General features: G+C 36.4%; 1 protein-coding gene across 1 annotated transcript in view; it reads left to right on the plus strand.

Moving 5' to 3' along the window:
• Positions 1-18,290, plus strand: part of CFAP54 (cilia and flagella associated protein 54) — a gene marked incomplete at both ends in the record, with an annotated part of 116,113 nt that extends 97,823 nt beyond the window's left edge. Inside the window, 9 exon segments of the mRNA XM_082498212.1 lie at positions 2,410-2,515; positions 3,279-3,371; positions 3,914-4,055; positions 7,646-7,854; positions 10,837-11,022; positions 13,058-13,164; positions 13,997-14,186; positions 15,533-15,610; positions 18,171-18,290. Of these exon segments, the coding sequence (XP_082354338.1) occupies positions 2,410-2,515; positions 3,279-3,371; positions 3,914-4,055; positions 7,646-7,854; positions 10,837-11,022; positions 13,058-13,164; positions 13,997-14,186; positions 15,533-15,610; positions 18,171-18,290 (1,231 nt within the window).
• Between the last annotated feature and the right edge of the window lie 5,648 nt (positions 18,291-23,938).

Consider the following 23,938-nt stretch of genomic DNA (forward strand, 5'->3'; position numbering starts at 1 on the left):
CATCTTTTATGTTTTGGAGAATTATCTTCTCTTGCAGTATAGAAGAGCTACTGTATGTTTATTGTCTTATTTAAAACAAATGCTGAGCACATTTAAAGGCATATTTTAGAGTGTACAAAGTTATAGCTTTCTGTTCTTTTTCCAAATTTGTACCCTCTGTCAACACCAGGAACAGAGTTATCAATTAAACAGGGGGTTTATTCATATTTCAGAAGACGAGCTGTGGTCTGTCCCCTTCCAGATAATAGAAATCCAGCTTGAAAAGGTTAGCAGCCAGAAACAGTCAGAAGAACAGAGGCAGAAGGAGCATAGGAAATGTGTTTGTAACAGATATCAGGACAGTGACTTTGGCATTAGTTATCAGCATAGAAGATGCCTGAAGAGCTGAGCCAAACCAGCCAATAAATTCTGTCAAGCAGCTCTGATACGTTGGACTTCAGCTTTTTTTAGTTTCTTGACCAGTCTTAATGAATAATGTGCCATGTCTGGTTACAGACAGTGTAAAGGCAGCAATTTACCTTGCTTGTTTGGGTATTCTGTTACTTAAGTTAATGAACCAGAACTCCGAACACAGAAGCAGTAGCATAGTAATAAACCTCTACAAGCAGTCAGCATGATGGAAGATAGTGCAGAAATGGACTGAGATGTTTTGCAAGTTTAATTTGCTACACTTATTTAATTTGCTACCATCTTTCTAAAAGAATATACAGCAACATCGATGGAACTTGGCTTTCTTATTTTAGAGAACTAAACATCCTAATCACTGTTATACAAGCCCTCTGATATCTACAGGATTGTTTAATTAAAGTTCCTTCTTGATGTCTCAAATCCCTTTTTGTTAGCAAGACTAGAAATGTTAACTAAATTGTCACAAACGAAGCCTAGAACTTGCCATCTTCCCACTTAGTTTGCCCTATCTTGAACTGTACAGCACTCTGACTTTTGTATTTTGCTTTACATAAATCATACCAAAGCTGGAATTTATTGTACTACATAAACAGCCAACTCTGTTCAATATGACTCTGTCCAGAATAGTAACCACGTGAGCATGTGTTTGTTGCTATGCTTAGGGAAACTAATTCATAAGGGAGATCTGGAGAGAGCTACAGAGCCAGGAGTCGTCTGCCTATAAACCTGTTATAAACCTATAGGGAATAGAAACGTTGGAGAAGTTCTGCAGATACAGTGATTTTCAGCAGGTCGAGGGAAGTCATTCTGCCCCTCTACTCCACTTTGGTGAGACCCCACCTGGAGTACTTCATTCAGCTCTGGAGTCCTCAGCACAGGCAAGACATGGACCTGTTGGAGCAGGTCCAGAGGAGGGCCACAAAAATGATCAGAGGGATGGAACACCTCTCCCATCAGGAGAGGCTGAGAGCTGGGGTTGTTCAATGTGGATAAGAGAAGGCTCCGGGGAGACCCTATTGCAGTCTTTCAGTAATTAAACGGGGCTTACAATAAAGATGGGCCAGACTTTTTAGCAGGACCTGTAGCGGTAGGACAAGGGGTAATAATTTTAAACCAAGAGAGGGTCGATTGAGACTAGGTATGAGGGAGAAACTTTTTACCATGAGGGTGGTGAAACGCTGGAATAGGTTTCCCAGTGAGGTGGTAGATGCCCCATCCCTGGAAACATTCAAGGTCAGGTTGGACGGGGCTCTGAGCAAGCTGATCTAGTTGTAGATGTCCCTGCTCATTGCAGGGTGATTGGACTAGGTGACCTTTAAAGGTCCCTTCCAACCCAAACCATTCTATGATTCTATGATCTTTGCCTGTTTTATATTACTACTATGTAAAAATAACTAAAAGGAGAAGGAAGTACAGGAGGGGAACAGGAACTGATGAGCTCAGTCTGCCTGAAAATGTAGAGTATTCTGGTGCAGAATTCAGAACTGAGAAGGTTCCTCAGCTGAGGCCAATGAAGAAATGAAAGACTATGGGTATTTTGTTGATTCTTGGAGGAGTTTGAAGACCCATACCCAAATTCAGCCACCCATGTTTCAGGGAAACCAGGGCAATGGATATATGCTTTAACTTGAGGAAGAAAGAGGAACCCATACAGACTGTGTACAGAAAGAATTTCCTTTGCAGAATTACAGTGTTTTTACTCAACATTTGCACTTTATTTATGGAATATTTGTTGCACATAATGCAAATTATATTTGACATACTCTTAAATCAATGGGTTATTTGTTAAGCATAACATAGGGATGTCTTAGATTCACTAAGACTTTAAAATAGGATCACACAGCTTTCTGAAAGAAGGTACACTTTGAGTAGATGATGAGGGCTGGATGAATGATTGATTTGGTGAGGCTGTCCGACTAGTCTTATGCAGGCATCAGATTGTATCATTGTAATGCTTACTTTGATAGTAACATTGATTGATCTGTGTGTTGTTTCTTACAGGTTAATAAGAAGATCATACCTTGAAATAGCACTATTGTATTTGCATTTTGCCACAAATAATGAGGATGTGTCACAGACAGATAAGATGGTGCCTTCCAAAGCAAACGTATGTTTTCTGTGTTTTGGGTGGTGGCCTCTTCAAAGCAGGAAATGTATTTCTGTTAAAACATTGTGCACATTGCATTGCCAGACTCTTACTTACGGTGACTTATAAATCATACAGATACTGAAATTCCTACTAGAAAAATCATGTAAAGAAATCACGTAGTACAGCAGTAGAATTTTGTCTTGTTTGATGTTGTTTCTCATGTTTGTTGCATTAAATGATAACATATAAAATATTTTTCTGTATAAAATAGGAAGAAACAGAACCAACAGTGTTTTCATTTCCGTATATGTACTAATTAATTTGTACCTTGCAAATGAAACATAACATTCAAACCTGGTGGTAATATTTATAGTTTACCAGATTTTAATTTTTCAGTACAAATGTGAGTAACAACATGAGAAATATAAAAGGCTTTAACTACGTTAACGTGGCTACACGCCATAGATGATTCAAAGCGTTATGCGTAACATAAGAGAAAAGAGGTAATTAAGATTCCAGAAAATTATAGCAAAACTGTATACAGTAGTTACTGTGGCATGAGATGCTCCGAGAAAATTTTTACAGGAGCAGCCAATTAGTATGCTCTGGATAATTTTATTCAATTTTAGCAATTAATCTATAGATTTATAATCAATGCTGATTTTTACAACTTGCAAATAAAACAATAATTCTGTAAGTAGGAGGCCTTTCTTCTATATTTAAAATATATTTTACCATAATACATTTAGAATCCTAATTGTGAACTGGTGTATAATTTTAGACCTCTTCTGGAGAGCTTTCTTCTCCTGAGGAGGCTCTGAAATCAGAAAGCTACAAAGTACAAGCCTGGATTGCAGTAAGAGCAGCTACACAGGTTCGTGCAATGTTCTGAAGAGGTAATTTTTGTTGTTTTTTTTTTTTTTTTTTTAATTTCATCTTACACTACTTACACAAGCAAACAAGACAAGGCAAACAAGAAAAGAATTAAGGTTTCCTGAAATTTCTGGCATGGGTCTTATTTGAGGAAATTAAAATGGACACTGTCTGAGTAGTGCATTTAATCTCTCTTGGACAGAACTGACTCTGTTTACCTCACTTTTGATTCAGTGCAAATAAAAGAGCACACTGCCTGATATGTGTGCACATGTATTTGACATGTGAGTAGACATCAGTGGCATCCAGGTGAGGATATCTGATTTGAAATCACTTAAGTAGTAATTAAGCTGTCAGTAGAAATGATTTATTTAAGTATAGTATGTACCGTATGTCAGAGAGAAATAGAATATTTTCCTGACTTTTAAAAATATAGTATGTTGAGTAATTAATTTTTTGTCATCATCTTGCTACTCTCAGATTTTAAAATCCATATAAATATTGTAGTGAACTGCTTCTGAATAAAATAAGTATTATTTTTAGGTCAGTGAAGCTGTGCTTGCTTCTCAGCTATTAATTGGAATGAAGAGTGTTAAAGAACACAGAATGGAGGATGCAGTGCAACAGAAAATCCCAGAATTTGTTTCCATGGATCTTCTTGCTTCTTACAGAGATTTCTTATCTGGTATTCCTTTATACTTAGTAATATTAGAATATTAAATAACTAATAAACTTTATGTGCCTTGTATAATCTAGTAATACATTTAATATATACTTTTCATTTATGAGTAATTATAAGTGAAATTTGGAAAGTAAAAGCAAAATTCTCAATCTGCATAGCAGTGCAAAATATTGAGTAGGTCTAATGGGTCTTTAAATATCAGCCTGTGCATGCATTCAGTAAGTTAAGAAAAATTGCATTGCTTGCATACTGTGGCTCAGAAAGACAGAGTGCACATACTGCCATACTTTTTTTTAGAAAAACAGATGGACCTTTGTCACAGGCCTTCCCCAGACTTCTAGAGTATGTCTTGGCCCCCCTATCAGTCATCAATGTTTTTTTTTCAAACACTGATTTAGAACAGATTTTTTCCTTATATATATTAGCTTTTCCTTGGAGAGTTTCAGTTTTTCATTTCATTTTGCAAAGGCATGTTGGTGTTGAATAGCTAGTATCTCCCTGCACCACCACCACCCCACCCCCCCAAAAAAAAACCCAAATCAAAACCAAAACCCAAACACCAAAACCAAAAAACCCAAACTCTTGCAAATTTATCTGCCTGGGTACTGTATTCTAAAAGTCAAAGTTAGTAAAATAAAAAAAAATAAATCACTGTCTTCCCAGTCCAATGGACTATAATTTAGAGATGCTTCCATTAGCTTGGTAGAACTTTGCCTTTGCCTGGTTTATTTCCAACTTCTGCATTTATTTTACAGCTAATGGAGTTGATGAAATGGAAAGTTTTGATGTAAAAAAAATGAGCGAAACTAGGAATTCTGGGATAATGGTTGCCAGATGTTATGTAGACACTAAGGCAAATTTTCTGTATTTATTTTTAAACTGTGAACCATTACTTTTGTGCTAAAATTTTGGTTCAGTGGCTTAATTTCAGCCATCCCAAGTGACTGACAAAGATTGAATTTTTCTGCCTGATAGTTGCTGGCAAAGCTGAGCAATGTCTGCTTACTGTACAGTGTTTAAACATATGTGTTTTGATTGGTTTATGAAAACAAGTGTTGTATGCTAAGACTCTCCATCAATCTGATTGTTTTGTACTAGCTCCATTGCTTATAATTACAGATCATTTTTTCTTTTAGCAAATGCAGCAGGTGTTTCTCCTGATAGTTCTGTTCAGCAACACAAAGAATAGAAAATGTAGAAAAGCTATAGTAGGCCAAAATGTATAAAGGTAAATTGGAATGGAAATGATCAGCACAGCATGCTAAATATTTTCTGTAAAACCATTAGTGAAACACATTGTTTAAGTTTCATCTATAAACAATGTGGCCATTTTAACTAAATTCTGTTTTTACAATTGACAGTGAAGTATCAGGAATAATGGAGACATTCAGATTTTGTAGAAGCACACGTAATTACTTTCTGGAAGTTTACTATTAGGAATTAATGCAACATAATGTTTGTTCAATTTGGAATGAGGAACACAGCAGAATTGTGTAGGCTTTTAAAGAGAGTGATGTACTAATACAGTGAAAAAAAATTAATATAAGCAGTGATATAGCAATAACTGTACTGATTTTTTTTCTCTTTTTGCATAAGTACAACTTTTATGCAGCACAAAAAAAAAAAAAGAGATTTTTTTTAGTCCCTAGTCAAGAACAGATTTAGTTGATAATTTGCTTAATATCTGTAAGGGACTGGATCGGAGTTAACAATAAACATTTCGGAGTACATAACTGTTCTGAGTTCAGGTCAATATAACTGGGAAGTTCAATTGCTGTAGTTATGACTGATGACTCCTAGTATTGTTTCCATTCAGTAAATATCTGCTGTTGAACAATGTATAGAAATAATGGCTTCATATTTAAATTCAGACAGAGAGAGAAAGCACCTTGCTCTCTACCCCTTTTAGCTTCTTGCAAGGACCAGTCAGATTCCTGGCCATGATCTGAGAAATATTTTCTTTACCAGTTCAACTAATATTAAAGCAGAATAGAAAGAATTTTCCTCTTACAAAAAACATAACCAGGTTCACAAGTTACATTTGCAGTTAACAGATTAGTGAATTCCAACACAATGCAGAAATAGCTTTTGAATTGCAACCATTCACTTAATGTGTACTGTTAAACTGTTATATTGGATTTGCAGATGGATACAGTGTTGTCTCTGAAAGTCCCAGAGCATCTTCTACTGAAAACAAACAAATCATACATGACAAGAAGAGCCAAAGTGAAGGAACAAAAAGTCTTGCCACCAAGGCCAGCCAGAAGAAAGAGACAATAACATGGGTTCACTTAATTCGCTACCACAGTTATTTAAAAAGACTTTATAACACAAACCTTCTATTTGGTACGAATTTTTTCTTCCTTCTAGAAAACTGCCATAGGTGAGATATTGTTCTTGGGAGCCAACAGTGTCAGATTCAAAGGCCATCATCTGAGATATAGTTTCATTTTGAGTTCCTTTAAATTGTATATATGTGAAAAAAATCTTCACTGAAGTGAAGATTTATCTCAGTTTGAAAGAGTTGTAAGTGAAGATATTATTACCTTTTTTCATAATTATCCATAAGCCTTCATGACACCAGGAAAAGCACCCCTCAAAACTTAATTGCTATCAGTATACCTGAGGCAGTTTTTAAAAAATTCATAATCTATATTTATTTTTAGTTCTTAGACTTAAGTCACATCAGAAATAAATCTACTCAGTTTGGAGGCCTGTTTGTGAGAACTGAGTGCAGTATAAATGGGAATGCTGAGCATTATTGAATGTGTTTTGACTAAAACCCCAGATGTTATGTACATACTTGGTTTATTTCACTGTAAACAAAAGATGGTAATAGATAGGACCTTTCAAAAAGAGTAAGGAGCCATTAATTTCAAGGCCCTAATACTATGCATCCATGTCTGACGGCCAGCTGCTGGATATACAAGTAACAACATGACAAGTGAGAACAGAACGAGATTGTGCATATAGGTGCTGCCTAGAGTGAAACTTAGCAACTCTAAAAATAATAATTTCAGAGAGGGTTGGGTTTTTTTCCTTGCAGCATCAAATGAAAGGAAGGTATTCTACCTCACCGCAGAACTATAAGGACAGTAAGGTGTCAAAAGACAAGTAGGTGTCAAAATGTGCATGTATATCTCAGCTGTAGTTACCAATGATGGAGCCTAGGGAGCGACTTAGCTGATCAGCCACTAGCTGTCTAAATTAAGGTCTTAAGAGCTCTTACCGCTTCTTTTGACTGTATTAAATAAATACACGTTTATTCTAGTGGGTGCTTAGACATGTACTGAATGTACTTATGCTTACATATCTAAATTTAAGTACCTAAACCTCAAAATTGCACCTCCCATTTTGTGCTACTTTATAATGTCTAGACAGAGCTTGTTTCATTATCAGATCTCCAGGGAAAAAACTGCAATACAAATATCATAACCTAGTAATATTTAAGGACAATCAGTATAATTGTTTGAAAGGCATTTATTTGATATTGAATTGTTTTCAATATTCTACTATATTTTCAAAATTTAGTAGCTGTAGAAACTTTACTTTTTAATGGGAAATGATGATGTTATAAAAACCTCTTTTCAAAGCTGCCCCTAACTCAGGACCTGGATCATTTCCTGCAAGAGATGGACACCTTAGTTCTGTTTTTGACACAGGGATTGTTCTACGCATAGCAGAAATGCATTCGTTTCTTAAAAAGCATTTGTTTGAATATTCATTGTGTTGTCCTGAGAATTTCCCAGAAGAGCTACATGATGTAGAATTGCAACTTGGTAGGCCAGCTGATTCTTCAAAGGTACTTATTTTCTTACTGATGTTTCAAAAATATCTATTATACTTGTATTTTGCTCAGATTCTTGCTAGTTCCAATGGTGACATTTCTGAGAGCACTATAGAAGAATGAAGTTCATTATGCCGAGGATCAGTGCACAACCAAAATCCTGTGCACATAATGAAAGACATAGTTAACAAATGCAAATATCCTTGTGTTATTTATTCCTTCAAAAATTATCTCTATCCCATGCCCAGGGTATTTAGACCCTAAAAGATTAAGCAGAATGATATTTGAGAAGATTTCATTATTAGTTAATTAAGTTGGCTGTGTTATTTGGTAGGACTGAGGCTTTTAATCTTGTAGATCTCCATGTTTCATACCATATATATCCTGATGTTTGCTTTGTAATTTGTATGTACAAGCCTCTATATTGTTAATTTGGTCTATAATAAAAACATGATTTTCAGAAAATATGTATTTTATATTTTATAAAAAATTGTTGAGGTCCTGTGCCATTTTTTTCACTGATTAACAGCTGGCTAGAAAATCAATCTTTTCAGATCTCTGGCTTGTGAACAGCCTATTTGAGCTTTCAAAGGTAGGCAGCTTAGACTATACTACTCAGAGAAATCTTGAATTGGAATTCTGGAGTCTACACTGACTATGGCATATGGCATGGAATATTGAATGGTGTAAGTCTTTGAATATTCAATGTAAAAATAATTGTCTTCAAGGTTTCTCCGTCTGACTTCTCACATTAATAATTATCCTAATACTAAAAAATTAAAATGACGGGTTACTCTCTATGGTTTATTTTTTACCTATTATGTTCAGTATTAGCTAGAGAGCCTTGAGGAGTGAGAACTTGTTATCTTATAAAAATGAATTAAAATACTTTTGTGAAAGTCGCTCTTCTAGAGTTGGTGAACTTTCTGCAGTGTCGGACAGCATATCATTACTCATTTCCCAACAAAGAGCTGACTGTGCCACTGAATAAATTGTAAATATATGGTATGTGACATTTATAACAGCCATCGTATATCAAAAATTATTTTACTCTGTCTGCTCTTCTTTTGACATAATTAGTATTACACTGTCCTAGAATAATAAGCTTCAGAGCTCACTGTCATGTTCGTGACAGGTGCAAGCTGCATAATCATGTGTTAGCTTCACTGTTGTAGACAGCTAACAAGCATAAAGCTCTTACTTTTTTTAATTCTAAGCTTCATTGATTTTTATCACAACATTTTTAGAAGCTTTAACTATTCAGAAAGCTGTATAGTTATTTTAAAAATGTTACTGTAATTTGATATTGGGATTTTTAACAGTACAAATAGATATAATTTTTGAAAGAATGATTTTTATGCACAAGTTTACATGTGTCTTCGTAATTCTATTTTTGACTCAAAGTTTTTTTCAGCTCTGCTGAACAAAGAATCCAAATTACATTAAGAAGGCTATAATTAAAATTGTGCGCCCTGTTACATTTTGCATGCTTGTTTTTTATTCCACTTCATGATAATATGTAGGACTGGGAACGCTTAACTAAGAGAGTTTGTTGTTTTCAGGCTTTTGAGAAAGTTGAATAGATAAATATTTATGTATATAATTCAGCAACCCTCAGTTTGACAACAGCAGTTGGAATATCCTTCCTCAAAAATATTCAATATGATATAAATAACAAAAGATGCAGTTCAGTGAAAAAGAAAACATACCACACATTTTAGAAAGAAATATATATCATAAAATGGACTTTTAAGAACTCTAGTTCAGGGGCATGGCATAAGTTAGGTTCTTCCCACCTCCTTATATGTGTTTTCTCATAATTTGGTTCACACTCCATGCTAGCAGGATAGTGGGTGATTCTTTGCCAAACTGAAGATCCTGAATGTAGAAGAACCGTGTAGTAGGTGGGTGATTCATGAAGACCTTGTGGCATACCATGGGTTATGACCACTGTTGTCACTGCCCCAGTGCTTAGAGTGTATCATTCCCCAGTTAATCGTCCCATGCTATACTGAAGGCATATCCGTATGTTCAAATTCATGCATGCATGCACGCATGACTTCATCTTTATCTTAACTTCTACGATATTTTGATGCGGGATGGGAACTGGCTTTATGAAGTAAGATTATATCACCGTGAAAAATCCATCTTCTGCTCACCTAGATTTACTGCCCCGTACCAGTCATGAACTGTCTGTTCTGAAAATATAGTGGGTAAAATTCTCCTTTTTTTTCTCAGCAATGAACATTCAGAATGTCACTGTTTGGCCTCATCTATTCTTTGCAGATCTGCGTAACACTTCAAAAAGTAGAAATGGCATGGTGCTGTTCAGCCTTTAAATCAAATATTTTACAATTTTATAAAAGGCTTTTATTCATGAATGAATGCTGGTTGACAGAACTCCTCCATTGCTTCCCTGGTAAATGATGGCCAAACAGTAACTATTTGATGAATAGCCTGCTAATGTTCCATATATATTTTAGTAAACATGACATATGACAAATCCTCACAAATTAAATGACTGAGTTTTCAATAGGTATCACCCTTTGTTAGTCGCACAGCTAAGGAGAAAACAAATAGGTAAACATCAATAAACCATTAGTCTAGCATTCAGATTACTATTTTAATTATCAATATGTATAGCGGACAAATTACTTTTTCCGCACTAAATTTTGTATGGTCAGCATGTCAAATAATATCTTTTAGCAAAAAACAGAACACCATAAGGATGTTAAATCAAAGGTAACAATCACTGTTACTGCAGGTGTCTCTAAGTCAGCCCAGAGGTCCTTTGCATTACCTTTAGAAACGTGTCATCATGTGAACTTTGAAAAGCCTTAACTTGGTAAAATGGACACCTTTAAAAATTACCAGTTTATCTAAATAAGCATGTGTTTGTGCAGGAGTGAAAATCATGCTGATGCTAGTAGACACTAGATTATAGTGGATTTTGCATGTTACACTAGAAAAAACATTTAAAATTTTCTTGTGTTTCAGGTGTCTCTTGAAATTACTGGAATTGCATCAAAGATGACACCTGTGAGAATAGCTTCTCCGGTTTCTGTCATCCGAGAAGTAAACAGTCAGATGGACAGTAGGGCAGCAAATGCTTCAAATAAGGAAATTAACATTCAGTGGTACATTCCTTCACTGGCAAAGCCATCAAATGATGCAGAGACTAAGGTATAAGTACACCAAAGCAGTTCCTTAGCTATTGGAACAAACTAAGTCTCATTTCCAATGAATATTTCTGTTCTGAATGATCAGCTTTTTATTGAATTATACATATGCTGATTGGAAAGCCGGACAGCTGGGAGCTATATATGTACGCTGCCACAAACCTGCTATGCAGGACAAACAGAATGCCTGGACAGGTTTTTGGTGGCAGGACAAAGAAAGACATATACAGCTTCCAGGCCATGTTGTATTCATGCCTTTTACAGATCCTTGATGTCTTAGAATCATAGAATGGTTTGGGTTGGAAGGGACCTTTAAAGGTCACCTAGTCCAATCACCCTGCAATGAGCAGGGACATCTTCAACTAGATCAGCTTGCTCAGAGCCCCGTCCAACCTGACCTTGAATGTTTCCAGGGATGGGGCATCTACCACCTCACTGGGAAACCTGTTCCAGCGTTTCACCACCCTCATGGTAAAAAGTTTCTCCCTCATACCTAGTCTCAATCGACCCTCTCTTGGTTTAAAATTATTACCCCTTGTCCTACCGCTACAGGTCCTGCTAAAAAGTCTGGCCCATCTTTATTGTAAGCCCCGTTTAATTACTGAAAGACTGCAATAGGGTCTCCCCAGAGCCTTCACTTATCCACATTGAACAACCCCAGCTCTCAGCCTCTCCTGATGGGAGAGGTGTTCCATCCCTCTGATCATTTTTGTGGCCCTCCTCTGGACCTGCTCCAACAGGTCCATGTCTTGCCTGTGCTGAGGACTCCAGAGCTGAATGAAGTACTCCAGGTGGGGGGGTCTCACGAGAGTGGAATAGAGAGCCAGAATCACCTCCCTTGACCTGCTGGCCACACTCCTTTTGATGCAGCCCAGGAAATGGTTGGCCTTCTGGGCTGTGAGCAAACATTGCTGGCTCATGTTCAGCTTTTCATCCACCAGTACCCCTAAGTACTTCTCAGCAGGGCTGCTCTCAATTCCTTCATGACCCAGACTGTATTTATACCGGGGGGTTGCCCTGACCCAGGTGCAGGACTTTGAACTTGGCCCTGTTGGACCTCATGAGGTTTACATGGTCCCATTTCTTGAGCTTCTTAAGTCTGTTAAGTTTGGCTAGAGCTGACCAATACATTCAAACAATACTGTTTGGTGGCAGACTGTCAGAAAAGCAAAGATACACATATATAGGGAAAATGGGATTTTTGTAAACCTCATATCCCTAAGACATCAGACTAAACATGAGAGATGAGAGAGACCGCAGGGTTGCAGGAAAGCAGAGACTAGGACATGGAATTTGTTTTACTTTAAAACAAGGGAACAGCATGTAGATAAAATTTCTGCTACTGCAATAGAAATCCATGATCTCCAAACTTTTTTGGCATAGCAGATCAGTGCCAAAATTTCTACTAGACTCCTTTGATCTCTATGATTAAGCTGATAGAAGCCCCGTGCCATTAGTGCAAATAATATACTTTTCACTATAGTTTTGCAGGTTACTTTAGCAAATTTATCATTATAGTAAATTAATTCAGTGAAAGATGAGAACATTCTATTTCATTTTCCTGTGTTCTTATATTGATACAGCTTTATTAGATTGGTGAGTTATGTTTCATGAATTTAAACCTAGTATGATGACAGCCACGCACAAGCAAATATAACTAATTCCACAGGGCCTTTGGAAATCCAGTAAAAGCTCTCTGTTCAGCCTACCTGAAGATGGAACTTTGGACATGACCATAAGTGGGATTGATTGACCAGAATCAGGTCAAGACTAGGATTTTGGTGGTGACTGTATAGGGTATAACTAATTTTTAAAACTCATATAAATTATATCCATGATTGAATTGTTTCAACGCCTATAAAAACTGAGTACAGTACAAATTCATAAACAGCAACATTCCTCCCTTTTTTGAAAGTCCGTTGTCTAAGTCTTCATCAGTAAACTGTATTTGATAGTTATTATAATCTAGTATCACTGAAATAGCTCGGGTCTACTATACTATACTACATTACAGCTAAGCTATTCCATCTCCTTCACAGGTTTTGCTGCTTTATGCTTATAATACAAAGCCTGTCAAGATTAGCAACATCAAGATTTTCAGTTCAAAGTCTACGTTTTCAGGCCACTTGTGGATTCCGTTGACTAGGTAAATAATCACTGACTTTATCCTGTTATTTCATGCTATATTAAAGATCAGTCAACCACTGAGGATAAGAGAAAATAAAGTACAAATTATTGAAGAGCTGTAAGTCTTTAAAAGCATACATTTTTGCTTTTCAGAGATTTTTTACTATAAAAGCTGTAAGATGTTGTATATAGAGTTAAGCCTATCCAAACACATGCCTTTTCAGTACATTAGCATTTTAGTTTTGATTCTTAAAGAACTGAGTAACATGCTAATTATATTACACCGGCATAGCAACATAAGAAAATGCTAGCAAATCTAAGAAGCAATCCCAGCAGTTAATCCCATTCTCTCACTGGATCAGCTACTTTCTCCATCCCATATTGCAACTCTGAGCATGCAAGAATTTTTCTCAGTTGTGGCCCCAGACTCAGCCCTTCATTTTACATCCTATGACATTTTTCATTACTTCTTCCTTGGCATTCATCTAGAATTTTTGGAACTGCTAAGCAGGCGGAGGGGAAGCAATAATGGGCCAAGAAGAATTTGCAGCCCCTGGCATCCAGGTTGTCAGCCCACCTTGTGCTGGCTGGATGAGAAAATCTTTTCTTAGAGAGGCATACTTAAAATACTCCTTCTTACCATTTTTTAAGGCAAAAAGCTTCTGCATTTCATAATTCCCTTTTCTTTAATGGAAAACTTTTTGTAAAATTATGAGATCAGTCTTGAAATGAAAGAAAATGTAGAACCTAATCAATATGAAATAAAAGCTAGGTCAGTTTAATTATAACCTTGAAAAAACAAATGTTGTTCTTTTATAGCAGCAATAATGAAAAATCTTGTTTTCTTTCAGAATTATTTCTTTACGGGAGAAATTATCTAATCTGAAGGAGCAAGTTGAAATGTTGATGCAAAGTTCTAAAAGCTTTTCTTCAGCTTCAGAACCTACAAGTTTTCTTGAACAAAGTGAAACTTTGAAAATAATTCCGTCAAAAAAACCCGAAGTAAATGTCACAAAAGTGCATCTTGATGAAAAAACAGAAGTAAGTAAGAACAGTTCTGCTCTAAAATATGTCTGACAGTCGTTTATTTAAAATGTCTGTTTTGGATAAATAAATGACAGGTAACTTGGAAGGCAACATAAAACATTAAGCTTCCCCACCCCTTTCAAGAAACGTTGAAATATTTTCATTTTTCATTTAATTTTTAACTTTTTCTTTTCCTTATTATTGCTTATCACTTTTAAAAAAAATCAGGCATCTTCAGCCTTCCAGTTGAAAATAAAGGCTACATCTTCAGGTACATAGATTTGAAAATTGATGCCTAATTTATAGTAATCTACATCTGAAAATGCTTGGCATAGTGTTAAATTAGCATGGAGATCAACCCAAAAGTGCTTTTTAAAAATCAGTTACACATCTTCAATGCAAAATGGGCAGTGATGGTTTCTGAAATAAGAACCTTCTAATAACATTATTGAGAGAGGAATAAAACTGGCAGTGAATTTATTTTCATTTTCTCTATGCCACCTTCCTCTTTTCTTTTTATTAGCAAGGCTGAATATGGTCTGCAACCAAATAACTCCCCCCACATGCACACACAAAAGAGGTAATTTCAGAATTTTCCATGTGGTCTGTTTGAGATAATGTCATTGGAATAGAACGTTGCCACAGCATAACTGCTGCTTGATAAATGCCAAGGCAAAATAGACGTTTATTTTCAAAGTGGGAGACATTTATCATGTGACAGGATTCTCTTTATATCTATTATATGAAATGATTAATGATGTAGACGCTGTCATTTTGTCTGATGGATGCTGTGAAACAGTGACAGTTGTGCACTGTGCCATTATTACGAGGCTGTATTTTGACCAGCTTGGAGAACAAATGATGTTTTGGCCGATCACAGTGTTTTCAGGAGGGTAGACAGCACTGTCCGTTAGTGGGTGTTTCTGATTACCTGAAGGGTTTTGCTCAAATTTTCATTAATATATGTCAGTAATTGGAAAAACAATGTTTAGAATACTAATAAGATTAACACGCCGTGCATTATACATTTATAAATATCATCTTGTCAGAGTGTTTGTTTAGAATGTCTTCAGTAAACACATAGCAAAAGTATGCTTGCTCACTGGATTTAATACCTGAGCCAGGGGCAATTTTGCCTCAGTAGAAACTGCAAGGTTTGGGCACTTGTGTTTGTACAGCAAACAACTATTTGTGTTGCAGAAAATGTATATTCATCGGCTAAGGTTTATTTTGCTGTGAATTCAACTAGAATAACCTAAAACTTGATTGTTCTGAAAAATTCTGTAAAGTCAAGCCATCTGTTGGCTTATCAGAGGAGACTGATGGTACAGCATTAGTTTTCTCTTGTTTTATACCATTAGGAAATGGCTAAAAGGTGTTTATCGGAAGTCAGAGCACTGCTGTCTGTTGTTCCAGCCCTGTGCTTGCCATTAACTGAGGTATGCTATTCTCATTAATGGTAAAAATCCGTTTTCTAAAATAAAACAACTGTTTGGTTAAACCGAAACATGGATTATACCACTAAGTATCTTCCCATTTTTTTCTCATACATTTGTTGAGCTTTCTGTTTGGGTTTTATTTTTTCATCTTTACAAATAAAATACCCATGTGCATGATTACTAACTGTAAATATCTTCACTGTTCATTAGAGTCACCTTTTTATACATACAAAAATGTATTAAAAATTAATCTCGCTCACAATGGATTAATCTGGTTTATCCAGCATTCTCTGGTCATCATTTATACAGTGTCCAGTGAATTACCATGATGCAATTGCCAAATGCAATTTCCTTCCATCCCCGTATTTTTTATAGTTATTCAGGCTTTCTTTCTGTTTTCTTTAGCTTTCTCTGCCTTGCCCATGACATGTCCTTAGAGATAGCCTGCCATTTTTCAGTCCATGCTGTTGTATTCATCTTGTTACCCAGTTGTAGTCAGTATGCCAGAGGAGACAATGGGAACTGACCCATAGCGGGCAGCGTTACTGTTCAGTGTTCTCAGCCACTCTAGGGAGATCAGGAGAGGACCACCGCTGTCAGGGCTCAAGGAACTCCAAGGAAGATTTTGGAATCCACCATAACATATCAAACCCCCTACTAATCCTCAAATCTCTTGCCTGTAATGGAACAATGGTAATGGTCACAATGGAACAATAATGGATAAGGCATCCACTATACTCTTCTTTTCCAGTCAGGTAGCTCTTCTGACCAGAAGAGAATCCCGAGTTTTGTCTGGGAACAGTTTGGCTAGGGGCCTGTTATAGAAGAGAGAATCTGTAATGCTGTCCAGTTCATCCTGCAGTCTGGTACCTAGGAGTACGTGCTTCCCGTTTACACATATTGCACCATTCTTGCCACCCCTTGTTATCCATCCTGAAAGTCTCTCCCAAATGACTCCCAGACCTTCACATCACTCAATCCGGCTTTATCAATGCATCAAAATACATAGACATTCATTTTGCAAAGCTATACTTTTCACAGTCGCACTGAAATATCTTCCATGGTAGAGAGATTTGACAGATACCTAGGCAAAGGTACAGCCGAGCTTCTTTAGAATCACATGGACCTCCTGGACCTGTTTTAAATTCTCGTGAATCCCTCCTCACTTTGCCTGCTTCTTTCTTTGGGTCTGTGATGAAAGTGAGGGAGCAGATTTAGGGGTGTCTTTCCAGTAAGAATATGATGTTAACTGCTCTGTTTTATTCTGGCTAAATGCTGCAAAAAACTAAAATATTTCAACAGGTGGAACAATGGGCTTTTCATCTCAAAGTTTCAGATGGAGACTTCAAACTAAGATACTATTAGATATGGCAGATTTAGTTGAGCAAGCGAAGCCCAATCCTTCAAGATGCTGAGTATCTTCATTCTTCTCTGAAGCCAACAGAACTTGTGGAGTGTTCAGCACTTCACTACATACAGCACATTTCTAAGTATTTCCAAACTTTCAAATAAGCTGTATGTGTGCATTACCCACATCTTGGCTAAAAGTAGAAAGCTCAGAGTGGGATGATGTATACCATAGGACAGTGCGTTCCCTTTGTTTTTAAACATGCAGGAGAAGGCAGCAGATACATTGCTTATAGGTAGTTTTACATCATATTTCCCCACCACACATTTCTTTGTTGCTCATCTTCTTGTGAATTTATTGGACAAATTCAGTTCTAATTTGTGGTATTTGTTTTCTCATTCTCTGAGCTGTCACACTTTAACTCCTATCATGTTTCCAGCTTCTCTTCTTTGATTCTCTTTTTTCTGTTCTTGTGTCTTATGGTGCTTTTGATTCAGCACTGAATTATTTTTCCAAGTGGGAAAAGTGCATTTTTATTGAATTATTAATCTAAAATTATTTCACTGTTTATGTTTTAAGAATAAAAATTGATCAGCCGGCTTGTTTTTAAAGCTATTTAATTAATAGCTATATTTTTGAGGGAGATAATAAAGTTTAGAGTTTGGGAGTCCCAATCTTAAGAGTAAGTTTATAAATAAAATAATTGCACTAAAAATTAACCTCCCTAGATAGCCTGTTCCAAGCTTCTCTTCCTTTAGTTAGTTTTTCCTGCTATCTAAATCAGCTAAATAAATCTCCATGTCCAATTGACATACAAACCAGTTTATCATTGCCCTCTGTTTCACCATTTACAGTTAGCTCAATTCTTTCAACTTCCCATCTTAGGAAAAGCCTTCCAAATTACTAATCATTCTTGCTGCTTGTCTGATATCTTCATTTTACCTACAATCAGGAGAAACTTTGTGAGCAAGACTGTTCACAGAAATTTCCTCCCCTTAATCCTATTCTTCTAGTTTTCTGCAAGAGATGTCATTAATAACAAATTTATATTGAGGCAATGAGCACTTCTAACTTACTCATTGTTTGTAGGTCAGAAATCTGGCTTTAATAGGAACCTATTTGTATATATGTACTTTTTGGTACCTGTAAACTTAATGAAGTTAGTTATTTGGGCTTTTTTTTTTTTTCCTGTTTTTTTTTTTTTTTTTTCAGATCCCATTTGATGTTACTTTGCAATCAATAGCAAGTTTGGAAGATATGTTTGATCCTGCCAATGGATGTACAATATCTGAAGAAAGTCTTTTCAATTGGATCATTTCTTTGTTTCACTAAATGCTATTTTTGCAATAACTTAATCAGTTGCTGAGTGCTACATACTTAGACATAACTTCTGGTGTTAATGAAACAACCTCATTAATCACACCAAGGTTTGGCTCCTAATGTTTTTTATAATTTTAATTTTTAGCTTATTTCTAATTATTTTAAAATTAATAGTTTTTAAAATTAAGATACGCTGTTAGGAATTAAAAGTATTAAAAGTAGTTTCTTAATAAGATGATTAAAAATTTTATTTATTCAGTCATCTATAATTAAGCAAGTTTGTTGGGGGGGTTCTAGCTTTTCAATAATTTCTTATTGTTTAGAAAAGCTAAACAGGTTTGTAGCCTTCTAGCATCTGCTAATAGATTCTGCTTTTTCCCTTAAGTTTTATTCTGATCAGCAAGTTTTTAATTGCTTCTGCAGTTATCAAGAGTTGGTTTTATTTTTGACGTTCAGAATTTTTTTTGGCCTAAAATCATCACTGAGTTTGTTCTTTTACACTTCTATTTGGAAACTAGCATTTCAGATTTTCCTATCTTTTGTTAAAGAAAAACACATCACAGATTGCTGAGGGTAAAAATGACTGTTCAGATGTCTCCATAATTTCAAAGCATTTGTTTGGAAAAAAATAACAACAATTTAAAAAATAAAATGGTACTATATGGAACATTTTTGGACATCATTCTGAAATGCTAACAAGACCTCTACTTGCATTGTCAATGTCGTAAATATTATTTTAAAGCACTGAAGAAACCCTAATGAGTCCTAACACCACCACCACGTGAGGACATATGTGTGTCCAGTGTTAGAAATGGGGAATTTGACATGAAAAAGTGAGTCGGTTGAACAACGCTGCACAAGAGAGTGCAGTAAGATTCAGGACTGAGAGCTCATGGCCCTTTCGTTTTGCTCACACCACAAGGCCAGGCGCTTTGCTAGTTGCAATAATTTGTTTGCATCAAACAGCAAAAACCCCAAACAGGCGGGAGTGCTGTGAGACTTGTCCTGTCACCAGCTATGCTTCTGTGTAGCTGTGAAAATTCAGGACTCAGTTACCCTTCCTGGGTTCAGTTTCTGTGAAAAATAAACTATTGGGTTGAAACGCCAGCTCTTCTCGCTTCATTCAGTCAGGCTCTCACTGTGCTGTAGACCTGTGATGAAATCATAAAATATTTTGAGCTGTTTGGAAATTGAAGATTTACTGTGGCTTGTGCTTTTCAGAGAAATGTCACCCACTTTATCAGTGAAGTTTCTTTTATGGAAGGAGAGAGAGGGGGGTAAAAGATTCAGTATAATAAGTATCTTAAATGTGATCAGTAACAGGAAAAAATGGGGTTAGGTTTTCTGCTATTTTTCTTTAGTCCTATAAAAGAAGGAAGACTGGATGTATTTGTGTTATGTGTAGCTTTTTAAAATTTGTGCTATTTTTTATTCTGTGTAGCCTTTTCTGGAATGCTGTAGGCAGTAAGAAAATTAGAAGGATTATGATACAACGATAAAAAGAAAGTAAAAACTGAGTAATTGATAGGGAAGGTATTTTTGCAAGACAATTTTAGAACTGGGTTAGAATGGTTATTTAACTCAGCTGCCTAACAGCCAGTTTGGAGGAGATATTCCTTAGCCTTATTCTTTCAATTAAAAAAATTTATTGTTCTGCACTTCTTCAAAAAGCAGGAGAGATAAAAATTGACATTACTCATTTTTCTTTTACACGGAACAAGTAGAAAATTGCAGCTCTTTCGGAAAAGCTATTCAGTCTTTCCCTATGCTTTGTAAAAAGTACAAAACCTTTCTTTTTCTTTTTGGGGTCACCTTGAGGATTATCACAGGACTTTTGTGCAGCTTAATTAATATTTGTAAAACACTCTATAGCGTCAGGTGAAAATGGAAGTAAAGTGCTATTACAGCTGAGGTGTTTCTTCAGTGCTGCCAGTCTGGACCTTGTTATAATTCCTATATTTAAAAGAGAAATATGAAATAAAATGCTTTCATATGAATTTAAAATACATTACACTTTCTAAGATATTTTTGTTGCAACAAAAATATTATCCTACCATGTCCTTTAACACAGCTCTGTAAAATAATAATGTTGAAATGTTGACCTCACTGTATCCATAGCAGCAGATTTTACTCTCATAAACAAAGCATTAAGTATTCAGTGCAGGTTTCAGAAGAAAACATCGGAGAAAACATTTTTCTTTTAGCATATAATTAAACTCTTTAGTTAAAATCTGCTTGTAAATAAGAAAGGTCATATCTAAATGTCTCAGTAATTGCACAGAAAAAAAGTATAAAGCTAATTGCAAAGTAAATTGCATCTTGTTTTATGTATTATAGTAGTTTGGGTGGGCTTTTCCTGACCATTGGAAGCAGTTTAAAGCTTTCAATATGTGAGACTAGAATAAATTCGTGTCAGCACCATGCTCAATTAAGTTTCTGTAGAATACTTGTCTATGTCACTGTCTCCAAAATTAAAAAGGAAGAGGGGAAGGGCACCTTCTTTGATTCCGCAGTCTGAAGTGTAAGGGAGGGCCCTCCTGCTATGGGAAGGTTTGCTCCGTGATCTGCCCCGTACAACACCGCCAAAGGGCTACTTACTGCCTGGACAGCTTTGAACCACTGGCATGTTCACCAATTCTTTTCAAATTCTAACTGAAATATTTCTGCATTCTGCATCTGTGAAAGGAACAGGTAGTTTTTCTCTATCTGATAAGTTCTGGGATGGGGCAAGGAGGGAGAGAGAGCGAGCGAGCACTGTGGGGACAAATTGGAAGGATTCTGAACGGAACAAATTTTATCTTCAATGCATCCCCTGGATGAGGGACAAGAAGGATCCTACAGGGAACTAAAGAATAGTGAAAACTGTTGTTTGTTGTTTTTTTTTTTTTTTTTTTTAATTCCTTTGGTATTGTCTGTTCTGTGAACGGAATGAAGTAAGCGTACTGAGAACAAAACCAGTGTCTGGTCCTGTAATTAAGAATGTGCTGGGGCTCAAATTGAAATTGAAAACAAAGCTTAACATTGACAGGTCTGAATGGGTTTTAGAATACTTCATTTTTCAAATACTGTTTCAATGTAGTTTCAAGTTATATTGCTGCCTTGACAGTTGCATATTCAAGGCATCCACAGGATTCGTCTCATGCCTACAAATACATAGCAACCTGAAATAATTTCTGGTTAAATTAATTTTATGATGTGGAAATTAGTAATTTCACACAGATTTATTCAATTGTATGTGACTGGTTTTTAAATTCCACTACAGCTCCAACTCATGCTCATATTTTGTTGTTGTTTGACTGTTTATCCAATTTTTGGATGACATCGATCTAACAAAATAATCCTCGTAATTAGCCTCACTGTGCCTCAGTTTCTTTATCTGAAGATAGCAGTAATCCCCTCATCAGTGAGGGATTTGGTGTTTTCTGCATCAACATTTGGAAAATATTGTCAGATCCTTGAATGAAAGAAGCAGGGAATTTAAGTTATTATTCAATTGAGACACAATGTAGAAGGGATAGTCATTTGTTTCCAAATCCATTTTCAGTGAAATCCAAGAAGAAAGATTTTTAAAAAGAATAATGATGGAACTAGAATTAATTTTTGGAATTACAGGCTAATATGCTGAACTAATTAAGCCAGCAAAGAGTTCCATTTATGTTTGCCAAAGATTTTCTTTGAGTTAAAGATAGAGTACATCATCAAATGACAGAAGTGAAAATATGAAGCATAGGTTAATCTTGAAAATAGAGTGGGTGAAAGGGTCCAGAGGCAAGTGCTGAAGTCAAATATTTACCACTGCAATTTAATTTTCCACTTTGAAACCCCAGAGATAATTAGAATTATTCTCATTTGTCTCCCATGTCAGCATGATTTAGGATTCTACTTAATGTGCAAAAAAAAAAAAGTATGTGTTGAAGCAAATTACACCAACAGTCTCAGCGTCACACAGTGGAAAAACAGAATATGCTACATAAGAAATCACCGCAAGGTGATGGATCCAGCTCTGTAGTCTATCCGGACTGTTCTCAGGACAGCCGTGTGGAAGGTGAAACTCTGTAAAGAGTCAGTGCACCTTCAGGGCTGGTTTAGCTCCTGGACAGACATCTGGAATTGAAAAGAACATTTCAGCAGCCACCACAAAATACCAATGTCCTAGGCAAAGCTGCTTGCTTCTTGGCAGTCATGTTTTGGCCTCCCCAAGGCCCGGGGGGTCATCACAGGAGCCTCTACTGTGGGTTTTCCAAATGTGCTCCCATGGCTGCTCTGCCAGGCGCGAGCAGAATGAGGTCTGTGCTTCATGCTTCTCTCCTTGCCTCCTTCCCCATGAACATTGGCATCATACAGCTAGAATATGGCATAGGTAGAGGGAAAGAATCAAGATTCTGTTTATCCTATAAAATTACTGTACACATTTCATTATCATACAACATACAGTATATTAACTAGCCCCGCTACATTCTTACGAATCCACTACCAAGTGGAATGATAACAACTATTTCAAAACTGCTTTAAAGAATAATTATAACCATGAAGAAATCCAGGTTGTTTTTTTCCCCAGCTTCCTGACTGGTCTTATCCCCCAGGCACTCTGCAGCTCATCATTCAGAACTTGGTGTCACTGGTGTTACACTGAAAACCTTGTTTTATGGGCAAAGAGGAAACGCAACTTGTATTTAAAGCCAAAATTTATTTTCCATGTAACTGAAATCTTAGCCTAATCTAAGAATCATTATTAATGCGGGTCTAATTATTGTGAAAAAAGAAAGCATGCCTCTATGCAGAAAAAGTTTAAGTAATAACAATAGTAATAATACAGTTAAAATTATTTTAATTTTAAAATGTTGCCATTTTTACCCCACTTTACCTGTGTAATGCTCACACTTCCATGGCTCCCCTGGGCCTGAAGGTCAGTGTGTGTGTGAGGAGCTGCTAGGGCAAGTCATCACATCTGGAGTCATGGGCCAAGAAGAATATGATGTTGTTTTCTTCTACCTCTGTCGATATCTTCTTCTCTCTCACTAGCATCAATTTGGGGTAATTTTTATATGTTTAACACACTTTTACACCTTGCTCTTTTTTCATGGCTTTGTGGTTCCATGTTACATCTAAATTCAATATATAGGGTGTTTTACATATGTTAGGTACTTGGGTTTAGTTCACTTTGTAACCCATGAAAACTGTTTTTGCCCTGTGAGGTCTGCGAGTCTTTAACTGACAGTGACTTGTTTGTAGCTACGGGGTCTCCAGCACCAGGGACGTGCCCCGTCTCTTCTCATCCCACACCTGTACTCCTCTGCTGCATCCTGAGCTTCCGCTTCTCAAGGCCTCCGCTGTCCTGCCCGAACTGCTTTTCTCTACACTACATCATTATGTGTATCGGTTGTGATTTTTTTCTCAGTGGTAGGAAATTGATTGGACTTTCTAATGTTTTAAAATCTGAATGTGCGTGCAGCAAAAAGCTTGATGAAAGGAGTGCGTCCTGCACATGGAAGATGGAAGTTCTTCGTTTCCTGGTGGAGGGCTGTACGAAATCATCGGTCACATACTGTAGATTTGGCTGAGATTCCCAGAGGGCTGATTCTCCTCATCTGGAAAGCTCCATGAAGAGGATTTCCCTTCCACCTGCAAGGCAGTTTCCCCCCAAAACAGATCTGTCTGTC

The sequence above is a fragment of the Vanellus vanellus genome (genome assembly GCF_965231255.1).
Source record: "Vanellus vanellus genome assembly, chromosome: 1".
Lineage (NCBI taxonomy): Eukaryota > Metazoa > Chordata > Aves > Charadriiformes > Charadriidae > Vanellus > Vanellus vanellus.